The following is a 15621-nucleotide window of genomic DNA, read 5'->3' on the forward strand; positions in this document are numbered from 1 at the left end:
GAAAAACAGCAAAATGTACTTACTCCATTTAAAAATTTATATTTTTTTTCTATATATTCTTTCAGCCTGGGATCTGAATTCCTTAAGAATGTTGGATTAGAATCTTTAATATAATATCTGAATTTAAAATGTAAGTGGTTAGGTGTTTATTACTTGATTAACTAAAAAGATTTGTTGTTTTCTGAAAATAGATAGAATTGTGTCAAATCAGGTTTTTCAAGCCCAGTTTTGCAAAAGTAATACTAAAATTATAGATACAGACAAGGATACACATATACAGAGTTGAGCTTTCTGTGGATTCTTCATGTAAGAATTTGCCTACTTGATCAAGTTTATTTGTATTCCTCTACATCAGTGTTCTTTTACTTTAGTGGTCATTTGAGGACATGCGCAGAATGGTAAAATTTTTCATATCCTAATATTCACGTTCCCAACTGAGATTGAATAAGGTGGCACTCTGCCTTCTTTTTTCACTTTTCATACTGCAAACAGGGGTCCTCACAGTCTACTTCATACCAGATTTTTCACATTTTTATGTTTTTTCACTGTTCAGTGTGCTCTCAGGTACCAGAGTACTAGCTTGTATTCCTAAGTGGAAGAAGGCTGTGATATGCTCAAGAGAGAAAACATGTTAGATATACACCGAATTTATTTTTCTGGACAAATTTTTTTTCTTTCTTTTTTATTGTTTTGAGGAGTAGGGGATTGAACCAAGGACCTTGTACATCCTGTTGAGTTCACTGTTGATAAATCAACAATGTATGTTAATTCAGTGTCTTTAAACAGAAACACAATATAAGTCAAGGATATGTATTGACGTTATTATATATTATTATCAAGCTGGCAAAAGTTTAACCCTGTATTTTCCCCAGAAGTAATGGTTCAGTATTTGATTATTTAACCTTTGTATCAATTTTATAGAACATAACTATTGTGAATTCAAGAATTGATTTATTGTATCAATTCTTGTAGTGCTGGGGATCAAAAGCCAGCCTCAAGCTTGCCAGACAAACATTCTACAACTGAGCCACATTCTTAGACCTAATGGGAATTTTGGCTCAAATTTAAACAAATGATAATACCTGGCTCAAAGGCCTTCCCTCCATTAATTTAAACATATTTATATACTGTATATAAATATTTATTGACTTTCTATCAAGTGAAAGTGTTAGCAATTTTAAAAGTTGTGAAATATATAGAGATAACCTAAATAAAAAACTAGCTAATTATAATAAACTAAAATAAGGTATAATTGTATTATAGTTACATAAACAATTTAATTCTTTTTATTTAAGATTATTATACAAACTTTTAAAAGTGTTCTCTATGCCCACCATTTTATAATTTTTCTTTATATTTACCATAAAACAAAAAACACTCACTGATAAGCGGATGATGACACATAATGGGGGGGGCATGAATGGAGGAAGGAAGGACTGTATAGAGGGAAAAGAGGGGTGGGAGGGGTGGGGGGAAGGGAAAAAATAACAGAATGAATCAAACAACATTACCCTATGTAAATTTATGATTACACAAATGGTATGCCTTTACTCCATGTACAAACAGAGAAACAACACGTATCCCATTTGTTTACAATAAAAAAAAGCAAAACACAAAAACCCTCTACTTCTGATACTCAAAGATAACAGATATTAATATTTTGGTATAGCCTTTCAATCTCTTTTCTATATGCATGTATAAGCTTTTAAAAAGCAAGATTGAGATCTATTATATTAAACCATATACATGAATATTTGTTTATGTCATTAAATATTTTTGGTAGCATCATTTTTAATGGCTTTATAGTATTTTATTAAGTAAATAGTCATTTACTTAACCATTCCCCTATGTTTGAACATTTGGCTTGTTCTAATTTTTACCTACTGTAAATAGCATTTTGTGCATAAAAGTCTTTCCATATTTAGGGTTACTTAGTATTTTTAGAAGTAGTATTTGAGGCAAGTGCTGTGAATAGTTTTAAAACTCTGAATTCATATTTTTGGAAAAGCTTTTTTTTTTTTCTCATCTGGTGCTGGGGATTGAACCCAGTGCATGCTAGGCAAGCATTCTATTACTGAGCTACATTTCCACTCCCTTGGAAAAGTTTTTAATTGCTGACTAGTTTCTACCTAAGTGGTTTTTCATCTCTTTTGAGTTATGTGGAGGAAGCACAAACTGGCTTCAGTGTTAGAAGCAGCATACTTACACAAGGATAACTAAAGAAAGTCACTCTCTGTTACCATAAGTTCCCCAAAGCCAAATATATATGTTTGAAGTGTTAATACCCCTATCCGGGGCTGGGGAGATAGCACAGTCGGTAGAGTGCTTGCCTTGTAAGCACAAGGCCCTGGGTTCGATCCCTAGCACCCAAAAAAAAAAAAATACCCCTATCCATTTTTATTAATAGGTAGGGATAATGGAAAGATTATGAGATTGCTTTGGCTTTCCAAACCAAGAAAAACTGAAATGGTAAATTTCAAATTTTATAATTAAAATCTATAGAAAGGATTTTTATTCATTTTGACAGTATTCTATAGAAGAATTTAGAAGAAATTGAATCTTATGTGGATATAAGCAGAAGTGACTTATATAAAGTAATTCTTTCTTGCTTGTGGATGCCATCATTATTGTAGATTCTGTCATTATTGCCGTGTTTTCTAAGTTGTATATTGAATGATATTTTGCTTTCAAAGAAGTAACCCTTCACTTGTTTGAGTATTATAGCTATTCCCAGGTATCAGGAGTTACATTTGACATAGTTTACCATCCTTTAGAGGGAATATAATATGTAATGTGAGCCTTTATTCCTTAATTTTTTCACTTGCATTTTATTTGACTTTCTCCTGTTGTTTTAAAGTATATAATACTATAGTTCTCTATTACTTGAGAGCCTATGACTTGATGGGATAGCTTGCCCAGAAATGGTCTTGTTTACATAATTTTGTTCCTCTGGAAAGATTTTAAGATTTTAAAATTTTCTTCTTTTGTGGTAATTGAAGCTTCAATATGTTGTGGAACTTTGAACAGTAATCCCAGTTTATATTTTTAATAACACCAAATCACATTAAAATTATATCCTGAGTATGTATTTTTTCTTATTTCTTTAGTGCCACATTTTAAAAACAGATCTGAGGCTTTTCAACCCATGCTTTTTGCATCATCAGATGGGTTGACATCAGTTTTAATTAATTGCTAGGGAGGGAGGTTTTTGGCTTGAATTGAATTTTTTTTTTTTTTTTTTGAACAGTTGTGTGGAGTTTGACTTGAATGTAAACAATGTTGTTGGGATAAGGAACACATTCCTTCTCAGAACTTATGCCTACCGTAAGTTTTTGGTTTATTTCTAAATAATTATCAAGTTGTATTTTTCCTTCATTCTTTATTCCTTTTCAAAGATGTTTATTTTTAAGATGTATAGCAATACCACTTTAGTTGTGTTTAGGTGTGATGTGTCTTATTATTTTCAAAATAGGTTGCTACATTAAAATCATTTACTACCAGAATTATAAATAATCAAATACATTAAAAAAATTTTTTTGTAGTTGTAGATGGACAGCATGTCTTTATTTTATTTTATTTATTTATTTTTTTATGTGGTGCTAAGGATCGAACCCAGTGTCTTACATAGGCTAGGGAAGTGTTCTGCCACTGAGCTATAGCCCCAGCCCCTCAAATGCATTTTAATAAATGATATTTTTTAAAAGGTAACTAAGGTGAGTTTAGAAGTAAGTCACACATTTATAGTGAACACAGCATTTAGTATATCAGGGAGGTATTGCTTTTTTATTAGCATGGAGTTGGGAAAATATGTAAATTTTCAAAGAAACAATAATATCTTCTTACATTTTTAAGTTTTAATTTTACTTGCAGTTGAAAATCGAGTTCGTCCACTAGTGCTGGTCATTAAGAAGTGGGCAAGTCATCATGAGATAAATGATGCCAGTCGTGGTACTTTGAGCAGCTATAGTCTTGTATTGATGGTTTTGCACTATTTACAAAGTAAGTATTAGAGGGGTTTTCCAACTTAAAACTGAAATGCAGTTAAACTTCATTACCCTGTCTTTCCTGTTGACTTTATCTACAAATAGCATTGTACTATAAAAAGTTCATTCTAAAGTCTACAAAACTGTGTTTTCTATTTTGTTGCTTTGTATTAATGTTTTAGAAGAAGTATTCCCTGGAAAATATAAGGTTTCACTGTGTTTTTATTTTTTGACAGTTTTTCTGTGTCCACTTTTGTATTCAAAGAACTTTCACCATATTGTGAACCTATTATTTTGAGGCAGACAGATGTTCAGAAGGCCTATAAAAATAAGCTCAAGCACCATTCATCATGTTTTTAAAAATTTTATCTTAAACAAATGAAATGATTTTCTTGTTGGTCAAAGAGGCATTTAATCTGCGTTCCCCAACAGATTTTATCATTGCAGGACTCTTGTGCCAGATTGCCTGACAGGTTTTAGTTCAGTCCAGTTGGCCGTTGTTTATGAAGCTATTCTGGTACAAACCATACTTCTGTCATATGCAAAATGGCAAATAGTAATAAATGGTCTCTTGTAATTTGTGTCCATTTGTAAAATAGGTGCAAAAATTCTTATAGTATTGAGAATTTCCTGTAAGTATAGAACAGATTGATAAGACTGATTGGAACCTTAACTTTCATATTTAGTAACCTTTTGTGTATGTGCAGTCTTAAGAAATAAACTGCTTCACACATTCTGTTCAGTGGGATACTAAGAGGTATTAAAGGGAAACTAAAGATTTGTAGTTAAAACCAAGGGTCTGGGAAAAAAAAAGACATGAAAAGTGGAACTCATAGAAACACAGGATGAAATGATTAAAAAATTGTTTAGGTGTTGAGGTTTGGGGGAAGTGGGGAGGTGTTGGTAAAGGGTACAAACTTGCAATTATAAGATAAATAATTCTGGAGACCTTATGTATAGTGAATGATGTATATTTGATGTATATTTGAAATTTACTAAAAAGTGGATCTTAAATATTTTCAAACAGAAAGGAAATTTTGTGAAGTGACGGATATTTTAATTAGATTGATTATGGCAGACATTTTACAGTGTGTATCAAAACATGTTGTACACCTTGAATACATAAAAATGTTTTTGTCAGAAAAACGAGCAAAAAACCAAGGGTCTGAAATGTTTAATTAATGACTCACAACCTGTTGAATGTAAAATATCTGGAGATGAGGTTGAGTGAAAGACTTGAAGCTAATGTGGCAAAAGGTAATTTACTAGGATGCAAAGGTTGATATTTTCACAGTTTAGAATCTTGGTTTCTGAAGATTATACTAAGAGGGAAAAAATCAGACTCATTCGTTCATTTCATAATTATTTGTGCGAGTACCTACTAAGTAAATGCTCTGGGCATTACACTAGGATCTGGAAATATAGCAGTGAACAAAATAGAAAACCAGTCATTTTCTTCATGGGGTTTACATTTTCTATATGTAAAAATTGACATTTTAATAGCTGTTACCTACCAAAACATGAATTATTAAGAACTGTTACAGCTGTAGATTTGATAGATTCTTATTGTTGTTGTATGAATTGAGCTGCTGACAGATCACCATCAGTATAAAATGTATTCTCTAAAAAAATCATTATTGCAATGCTGGGTTTTTAAGAAAATCATTTTCAAAATATCCTTTTATTGCATTGTTTGGTGCTTTTTATATTTAGGTTCTGAGACAGAGAAAGTAGTTAATAGAAATTTTGTCAAAGGTAGTAAAAATCAGGGCTTGGAAAACTGAGATAATTGGTGCTCTTATGGCAGTGTTTCTATACTGAGGATGTAGAAAATGGGAAAATTCTTGATATGTGGATCAGAAATCATCAGTGCTGGGGAGTACAGTTTTGTAAATTTCTGGGAGACTATTATTTGGGTAGGGAATGAGGGAAGTTCAAGGGTGTGATGGATTTTTAGACATTATTTCCAAAGTTATGGCCCAACAAATTCAATATTTGCAATGAATAATTGAATGAAGTTATTTACAGTTTAATCAGTTATTCATTTTGATTGGTAAGAGCATGAATGAAATTCCCATTCTTATATTTAATTTGTCCTTTTGTTAGAATTATTATGTTTACAATAATAGTTATAATTTAATGTTAGTAAAATTATATATATATATTTTAAAATTTTTTAGATGTTGATAGACCTTTATTTTATTCATTTATTTATATGATGCTGAGACTTGAACCCAGTGCAAGCGCTCTACCACTGAACCACCACCCAGCCCCTATTTTATATTTTGAAATTAAGTTTGAATAAATCACATATACAGATCATAGAAAATCTTAAAAATATATTAATATGAAATAAAAACAAATTAACCATACCACACCCAAATATTGTTATTGTTAGTATTTGTTTTATTTTTTCTAACTTTCTTTGTCAGGGTTTCAAAATGTTATCTATCCAAATATTAAATGCCAAGTTCAGTTCTGTTAATTTCAAATTTTTGACAAATGAAATAGTGTAATGAGCTACAGTCCCAGCCCCTCTTACTTTTTTTCTCTTACCCGTGTGTTGGACATTATGACATTATTTCCAGACTTTTAGATTTCAAGGAATAGTAAAATAAAAAAATGAACACATCCTTTTTATTTTTATTTTTTCGTGTTAATTACCAGAACCAAAAAAGTGCTACTGCCTGCTACCATGACTTGATTAAAAAAAAAAAAAATGGTGCATATTAAACACCAAAAAAGTAAGATGGATAGAATCTCAGAAAAATGTAGGGACCATCTCAAAATGGTATAATTGTTACCTCCTTCTCACTCTGACACATTTTTTTATTTTCTCAGTTTATCATAGTTCAGGAATCTTCTCTCTGTGGTTAATTCTGGGGTCATTTTTTTTTTTTCATATTTATCCCAATTGGAGTAGACTTATCACTGGTTCTAAAGAAAATCTTGATTATACCTTTGTGTATGTCTCTCTTTTACCTTTGTCTGAAGATAAGGTGCCACTGTTTGACCAAAGTATTTATGTTAATCTTAATTTTTGTTAGATGTCAGCCTTTATAATTCCTTGTTCATCAAAGCATATGGATGCTCTTAGCATGAATATGCCATTTTAGATTCTTGACAGAATACAACCTACTTTTTTTTTTTTTTTTTAAAGAATTTAACCTTTATTTTATATATTTATTTTTATGTGGTGCTAAGGATCAAATTCAGGGCCTCATCTTGGCTAGGCAAGTGCTTTACCACTGAGCTACAGCACCAGCCCTATTCCTAATTTTTAATCAAAACTTTAGTTGCAAAATATTTATAACATGTATTATAGATGTGGGGTTAAAATCCTTAAATTGACAGTTTTAAAAAGTGACAGTATGGGATTCATACTCATATACTTACAGTGAGAGTATCAATTTGGGTTGTCCCTTCTAGAAAGCAGTTTTGTAGCAGTATTTATGTTCATATCCTTTGATTCAATGGTTCTGTATCTAGGAATTTATCCCTAGCTGATAATCAGGGATATATATATATGGTTGTTTTTAATAGTGTTTGTTGTAATAAAAGATTAGAAAAGATTAGAAATAATGTGAGATTTTAAGAATAGGGGAATATTTAAACAGATGACATATCCTAAAATGAACATGTAGCCACTAGAAATTGTGTTTTAAAGATACATAATGATATAAGAAAATACTCTTGATATCCTGTCTTATATCTCTTAAACACATAACATCAATTTTGTTTAAAAATAGTTAACTATTGGTGTTTGTGTATGTATTCATATGTATATAAGTACTGAAAAGGTGTGTGCCAAAATTTTATTGGTCATTTATGAACAGGTGGATTCATTTTATATTTTACTATACTTGTAAGATGTTCTGTACTAAATATTAAATAAGGTTGTATATTTTCTAAATATTAAATCAAATGGAATAAAATAAATTTTTTTTTAGTTATTGAGAGACTTAAAATAGTTTAAATGGGCTATGGCTTAGGAATGAGTCATCAGAAAGGTTAATAAATTTTCTCTTCATTGTTAAAAAGTTACAAGTTAATCATAATAAATGTATTTTTATTATTGTTTAGGATATATATTGGTTTGATGATTGATTTGCCTTTTTAAAAGGATTTGAGTTATAATGGTGTCTGTTTTAGATACTCATTTATCACCATTTAGTTCAATTTTATATTCAATCTGAAACATTTCTATTCTTTTTTATTATATTTGTGTATTGTACTTTGCTTTTACCAAAAATTGAATAGATTAAAAGAATTGCTCATAAATATATGTAATATAAAGAATAATATAACAGTCACATACCCTCACCTAATGTCTATTCATAGTTTAGTTTAGTAGTGATATAAATTAGCCAGGTGTGGTGGTACATAACTATAGCCCCATGTACCTGGAAGGCTAAGGCAGGAGGATTGCAGGTTTGGGGTCAGCCTCAGCAACTTAGGACAACCCTGTATCAAAATAAAATGGGGCAAAAACAGCAAAAGAGGGAGAGAGAGAAAGAGCACTGAGGATATAGCCCAGTGTAGAGCACTTACCTAGCATACATGAGACCCTGTGTTCAATTCTTAGTACCTGAAAAGAAGGTGGTGGTGGTGGGGGGAGATTTGACTAAAACATTTAGCATTTATAAATTTCCACAGTCTGCACCTTGTTCCTTCATTCTTATTGTTTACATTAAAAGTTTTATTTTGATTGACTTCTTTAAAAAAATGTACTTTAATCATTAGGCACATTAAGGTGCATTGCAAGTAAATTGAAAATTCAAACATTGTATTTTTCCAATGTAATGAAGTCATGCTAAAAGGTGTTTTCTATTTTGTTTAAGCATGTTTTATTTTGATAAAATGCTCCCATTTACTGATGTGGTTTGTGTTTAAGATACTTTTGTCAGCCAGTTCTGGGTCTGTCTTGGAGAACATCAGCTACCAGAGCTAATGTAACTCTCTACTGGCAAATTAAGTTCCTTCTCCAACTATAAATTAAAGTGATTGAGATTGGTAGTTGCTTTCTTGATAGTCATTATCTTACTTCGAGGGAAAAAGAAATACAAGAAGACTGCAAGGTGAATGTGGAACAGTTTTGACTTTACCACAAAGAATTAGTTTTTATTATTGGTCAATTTATTGTACCTCTCTAGATTTCATATTCTCATCTGTAACATGAATAGTTGGATAAAATAACCTTTAAGTTTTGCTAAACTTATTAAATGTTTTAATATTTTTTTCTGCCATGAACAGAGAAACATCCTCTGTGTGTAGAAAAATTGAAAAAACCAAGTGTTTCCTAGAATATATTTCAACAGTCAGTAATAGACTACATATATTTGAAATGATTGATCAGAGCACAAGGGGGAAAAACCATTGAGAAGAGATTTTAATGACAGTCTAAGATTAAGAATTAATGATAAAGGTAAAATATCAACTGCTTAGAACTTATAAAAATGAATATTCGTGGAATGCCTATCTTGTTCCCAATATAGACCTGTTCAGCAGTCATTTTTAATTGTTTTTACATTTCATAATTAATAGTTACTTAGTGTTATTGAAGATCTGCTGTTTTAATAGCTAAATTTTCAATAAATCAGTATGGAAAGTTCAGAAGTTTGTGGGAGCCTGACCATCAAGCCCTTATTCAAACTGTAGACAAAATAAAATCTTATTAGCTGTACTCAAGACATTAACTATAGGTCACAAATTGCAATGATGAGCATTTTTGGGGTGTGGGGGGGATACCGGAGATTTAACCCAGGGGTAATTTACCATGGTGGTACATCCCCAGACCTTTATATTTTTTATTTTGAGACAGGATGTCACCAAGTTGTTTAGGGTGTTGCTGAGTTGCTGAGGCTGACTTTAAGCTTGGAATCCTCCTGTCTCAACCTGCTGAGCCTGCCACTGCACCCTGTGATGAGCTTGTTTTTGTCTTAGTTTGTACTGAAGAGAAAAATTTGAAGGATTGAATCATTAGTACAGGAATTAGTCTATAGTTAAGAGTTAGTCCAAAATTTTAAAGTCAAAATAGATGATACATCTAGATTTTTTTCCAGTTTTTTTATTGCTTTGGAGTAAGATAAGCATTTTAAAAACTACTAAATGCTTTGAGGCTCCCATCAGGATAGTATTAATAAGTAATTACTGTAATATTGCTTCTCTAATAACTAGTGTTAACAAGTCTTTAAGGTAGTAAGAAAAGAAAATTACTGAATGATGTCCTTCAAAAGCTTCTAAATTGTTTAGATTTAAAGGTTCTTTTGTCCATTGGAAGACTCTTAACCAGTGATTGGTATTTATTTTTCTTGCTTGGAATTCTAGATGTGGTTATAAAGTGAGATAAAATTTCTATCTTGTGTCAGATGCATTTCATGGTCTTTACTATTCCTGTACCCCCTCCTTTTCCTTCATTCCCCTTTGTCTGATCCACCGAACTTCTCTTCTCCCCACCACCTTGTTGAGTGTTAGCATCCACATCATTTTTTTTTTTCCTAAACAATGGATTGATTTGATTCAAGAAAAGGAAAAAGAAAGCTAAGACTTGGTGAGCACCTACTAAATATTGGCTTTTTTTTCTCACTCAGTACTACTTGGTATAGATTCAAAGAATGATATTGTCCATGGGTAAGAGTTAGTGTAGCTTATGTGTTAAGGTCACATTTATTACAACCCACCAAAATATATCAAATGATAGATGAAAACATTTTCCAAATAGAGTTTGAGTTCATAGTTAATGGAATGAAAAGATACTTTTATATATATTGACAAAAATTATGTACACTGCAGCAATCTAATGAACTGAAAACAACTAATGAACAATGTGTCTGTGTCTTACTTTGCAATGCATTTGGCAAAATTAAATCTTTCTGAATTAGTAAAAGAATAAACTCCTGCATCTGGAGGAAAAAAATTTCTATCTTAAGATTCTCTATGTTCTTTTCTTCATTTTTTTTTTATTGTAATTTTAATTTGTGGGGTATTTAATGGGGAAGAATTACGATTTTTAAGTGAACTAATTTCTGGTAAGATTTTCCAACTTGATTTCTATATTATAACAAAAATTATTTAAAAACCATTACAAAGGATTAAACAAATACAGAGATGTTTAGAATTGAAGTGACTGGAGCTTGAGTTTACTTGGAGGGTCTTCTAGAACTTCAAATATTTAAATGCCTCTGAGAGGAAAAATCCATTCATATAAATATCCTTACTTCCTAAGAGTGATTTTTGGTAAGTAATGAGTGAGTTTTTTTCCTCCTAATATTCTTAGTCATCTACTGCATACATCCATATCATAGAATTATATTTTATTCTAATTTTCAAATTGGGAATGAAGCACGATACAGAAGGGAATTTTAAATAAAGCATCCTATTCTGTACCATGTAGTAGAAATTAATACTTTTATGGTTGGAGACCATGTAAGTTGGTCATAATGGTTGATTACCTGTACATTAATCTATTCCAGAGGTGTTTTTGAAAGTTTTTGCTAAATAACAAGTGAAATAAGTATTTGTTGCTGAATTTAGTTATATATGTTTCTAAATCTTAAATACAAAGTCTACCATGATACTATATTTGGTTTGAAATATAAAAAACTTTATTACTTGTATTTTATCATACTCAATATTTTATAGTTCTTATGTTGTGAATATCAGACATACTGCCTTTTATATTATCCTGTTTACATTATAACATTGTGAAATTACTGTTAATGCATTTAATGCAATTGGAGTTATTTAAAACTACTGAATAGTGAGGAATGATTAACAAATACAGTGGTAGAATGAGGATAGAGATTCCTTTGTGTGAAATTTTATCTATTTGATAGCAGAGTGGTACAAATCCTGATTTAGATTTCTGATTTTTGCTGAGGCATTCTTTTTTAAAAAGCATGTTCTGCAATAAAAATAAATTAAAAAAAGAAAAAGTTCAACTCTAGCTATTTAAAAAAAAAAGCATGTTCTGAAGTTGAAGATTTTTTAGTTTTGATTTTTTTTCAACAGATAATTTCCTGAAATGATCTCAGTTTTGGTATTGTTAGTGGAATTTGAATAATAACAGGAAAGTCATGATTGTTCATTCATGATATTAATAATATCATTGAACTGTACTCTTAAAATTGCATTTTTTGATAGCCACATCCATCTTAACAATGTCCATTCAGTATCTGTAGAACAATCCATGTCTTGCTTATTTTGTGTATGTGTTTGCTGTTGGGACAAATGACTTATGTCCCTTTCTTGATAACTGATTATTCTAAAACCATGTAAGGGACATTGGGTTTACATAGGAATATATATAGTTTATTAATAAAATCTTAAATGTCAACATAGATGGTATCTTACATTGAAATTTTTAAGGATCAGGATTAATTTCATGAAATATATGAAAACTGTTGAATTTTAGAATAGACCCTTGTAGTCTCTTACCTGGGTGCAGCTGACAAATTATTGCATTGTAAAATGAGTCATGTGAATCACGGAAGCTTTAAACTTTTTCTTTTTATAGCCCTACCTGAACCAATTCTTCCATCCCTCCAAAAAATTTACCCAGTAAGTGTTTCTTATAAATTATTACAAATACATATTATGTCAAATATATGTAGAATTATATGCAGTATTAATGTAAATATGAAAGTAATAAAAATAAAGCTAAGTACATGATAACGTTTTTTATATAGACTGAAGGCATTGCTACTAGAACATTTAAATGTTTCATATACTTTTTCAGAAAATTATTGGTAGGCAATGTGGTCAGTTGTTAATGGTAGAATTTTTTTTGCATGATACTTTTGATTATTAATGGGGATTAAATGTACTCAGTTGATCGAGGCTTATTGGCCTTTTTCCAGTTTTCTTCATATTACTTTAAAATATAGTTTTATAGCCTTTCTTTAGTTAGTAACTCAGAAATTTTTCAGCCTACAATATTTGTACTTTGAAAAGCTGGGGGAAAAATTAAGAAGTTTAACAATTTGATAATCTTTTTATCTTTAATTTGTAATACACCAAAAGAGGTTAACTTTAGTATATTATTCTTATCTGCATATTAAGAATCCTGAAATTAATTGGAAACACTAAAAACATGAATTGTGCCTACTAGAAAAAAATTTAGTATGTACTCAATGTGAGTTTCGAGAAACCTAGGTTATGTAATGTACATACTCATAATCTATGTATCTTTTCTTTCTTTTCCAGTTTTCTGTGTTCTCTTGAATTTTCTGTTTCCTTGTTTTATAGTCCTATTATTTCTCTTTTCCTCCATAGTCATCCTTGTTCCTGATTTTCTGTGGAAATAATATTTATCCTGTTGTTTGGAACATTTGGATAGCCTTCTAAAAACATATTTTTATCTCTTTCATACATGTTGGTTTTATACGTATACATTAATTTATACCTACACGAATATGTATGTATAAGAACTGTTTTCTAAACTTAGGAAATAGTTATTATGAAGAAGAGTATACTATCTAGCTTATATGATCAGTTTTCAGATAACATTTAACATCAGTTAAATGTACTTTAATCTCTAATAACTGAGGAGAGCTGATTCTTGTTTTTGAACGTTAGTTATTATGCACACATGCAAGGTACTGAATAATAAAGGTTCACTGTAATAGAATTTTGCTATAGTGGGTCATCTGCTAGAAGAGATTTGACAAGAACCTTCTGGAATCTGACTGTCTTCTCCTTTTAACAACTATGTTATTCTGAAGAATTATCATAGTGAACTTCCATGTAGCTAGCAATCAGTCTTTATGCTGTCTTAAACATTATGAAAAATGAAAGCATCAGCAAGTACAAAAATAAAAGTAGGTTAATTTTTGGCTTTATTCTTGAATTAATTTCCTCCTTCCTTAAAGTGTTTATTCTTCAGTTCATACTGAAAGATAGAGATAATACTTGTGTTTACTATTTCATTATATTGTCCCAACCTTTTCTTTAAGACCCAGGTTCCAGTGTAAAAAGAGCTTCATATATTTTTCAGCATATAAAAGATCTAATAGTTCTTACTGTATATTGAAAAATGTTTCTGCAGAAATCTCCCTTGCAACCCTGTGCTATATAAAATCTTTTTTACTAATATGAGATACTAGGACAATATCAGTTTAGCAGACTTTACTTGGGGGCAAAAATATTGATTTTTTTGTGAAAAAATACCCACGTGGTTCTTACTAAATTCTAGTTTGAACACCCCCATTTTCACTGCTGTGTTCTTCCATTTTTCTGATTATCTAGTTTTGCCCTCATCATAGTCCAGACCTTTATTCACATCAGCTATTTCTGGCCCTACACTCTTCACTTGCTTTTTAAATCCTGTGTCTGTAACAGTGATGGGGAATAAATTCAATACTAGCCCAATCCTAAGGCTTTAAAAAATACTTAATCTCAAGACCTGCTAAATAAGGAAGTGTGGTTATATTGCCATTTAAATTATTTCAGCTGTGTTATTTTTACTGTAAAATTGATGCTTACAGAGATAAGGAACTACTACCACCTTTTAAATAAGATTTTTTGTTTTACATGAAACTGATGAACTAATAATAAGCAGAGTGCTTTTGAGTGGTCCATCTGATGGAACAGCAAATCAGCTTGATTCTTACTACTGATAATAACCATCATTTAGTATCCAAAATTTACACATAGGTTCTTTAACCCTGGACAGATGAACTTGTAAGTTATCATTCCTTTTTCACAGATGAGGAAACTAAATCTTAGGAAGATTACATGATTGATCCAAGCTGTATAGTCACAAATGGTACACCAGATACTAGTATTCTTTCCATTTACTTGGTTTCCTAGGAGAAGGCAAAATTACAGTGTACTCACTAACATAATTTCAAGTAATTTCTGTTGCTTATTATATTTTATTTGTGTATATCTGATTATTCCTACCTATATAGACACTTTCAAGAAAAACACATATGGCAAAACGTTATAATAATGAAAAGAACTTTGTTACTTTACAAAGGGAAACTTTTGTGTTCTCAAAATTGATGATAAAATGTTTCCTTTTTTCTCTTTTCCTTTGTTTCATTTTGTTTGGTTTGGTGGTAGTGCTGGGGATTTAATTTATGGCCTTGAGCATGACTGCCAAGTACTGTACGATAAAATGTTTAAAACATTTATTTTTGAAAATTGGTATATTTCAAATCACTTGTGATATCAAATATGTGAAAGAGATGAAAGACCTATAATTATGTAATTATCTCTACACATTGTGTTATAGTATAGGATTATTAATTATTATTATTTCATTCTTAATGACTTAAAAAACAGCATAAAGATAAAGCCAGTCTAACTTATTCTAGAAAATGTTTAATTGTCCAAATTTCAAACTTTTGAAGATAAAAGTATCCTCAGAAAAATTATGGAATCTAAGATGTTTTTGCTATTTTTGGTAGGCAGTTGTAAAGACAGTCTTTTCAGATGTTTTTCAAGGGATTGCCTTTAAATTTCTCTTAGCTTGGCATTGATTGAAGAGAAATGGAATATTATTTATCTTCATATTGTCAACATGTAAATATTATTTGGAAAATATTTTCAGGAACTGTTCATTACATTTGGTGATTTGTAGTTCAACATAAGATATCCTAAAAATGTAATAAAGAAGTCTTCTTTTATTTAAAAA

At 30.5% G+C, this 15621-nt stretch overlaps 1 protein-coding gene across 7 annotated transcripts in view; it reads left to right on the plus strand.

Moving 5' to 3' along the window:
* Tent2 (terminal nucleotidyltransferase 2) overlaps positions 1–15621 on the plus strand; it is a 57057-nt gene that overhangs the window by 27424 nt on the left and 14012 nt on the right. For all 7 annotated transcript variants that reach the window (XR_007109096.1, XM_047555613.1, XM_047555611.1 and 4 more), the window contains 3 exons: positions 3248–3324; positions 3871–3999; positions 12499–12542. Coding sequence is in view for 6 of the 7 variants with exons in the window: in XM_047555613.1 (XP_047411569.1) it covers positions 3248–3324; positions 3871–3999; positions 12499–12542 (250 nt within the window). In the remaining variant the exon portion in view is untranslated. The remainder of the gene's footprint in view (positions 1–3247; positions 3325–3870; positions 4000–12498; positions 12543–15621) is intronic.

This window comes from Sciurus carolinensis, chromosome 6 (genome assembly GCF_902686445.1).
Source record: "Sciurus carolinensis chromosome 6, mSciCar1.2, whole genome shotgun sequence".
NCBI lineage: Eukaryota > Metazoa > Chordata > Mammalia > Rodentia > Sciuridae > Sciurus > Sciurus carolinensis.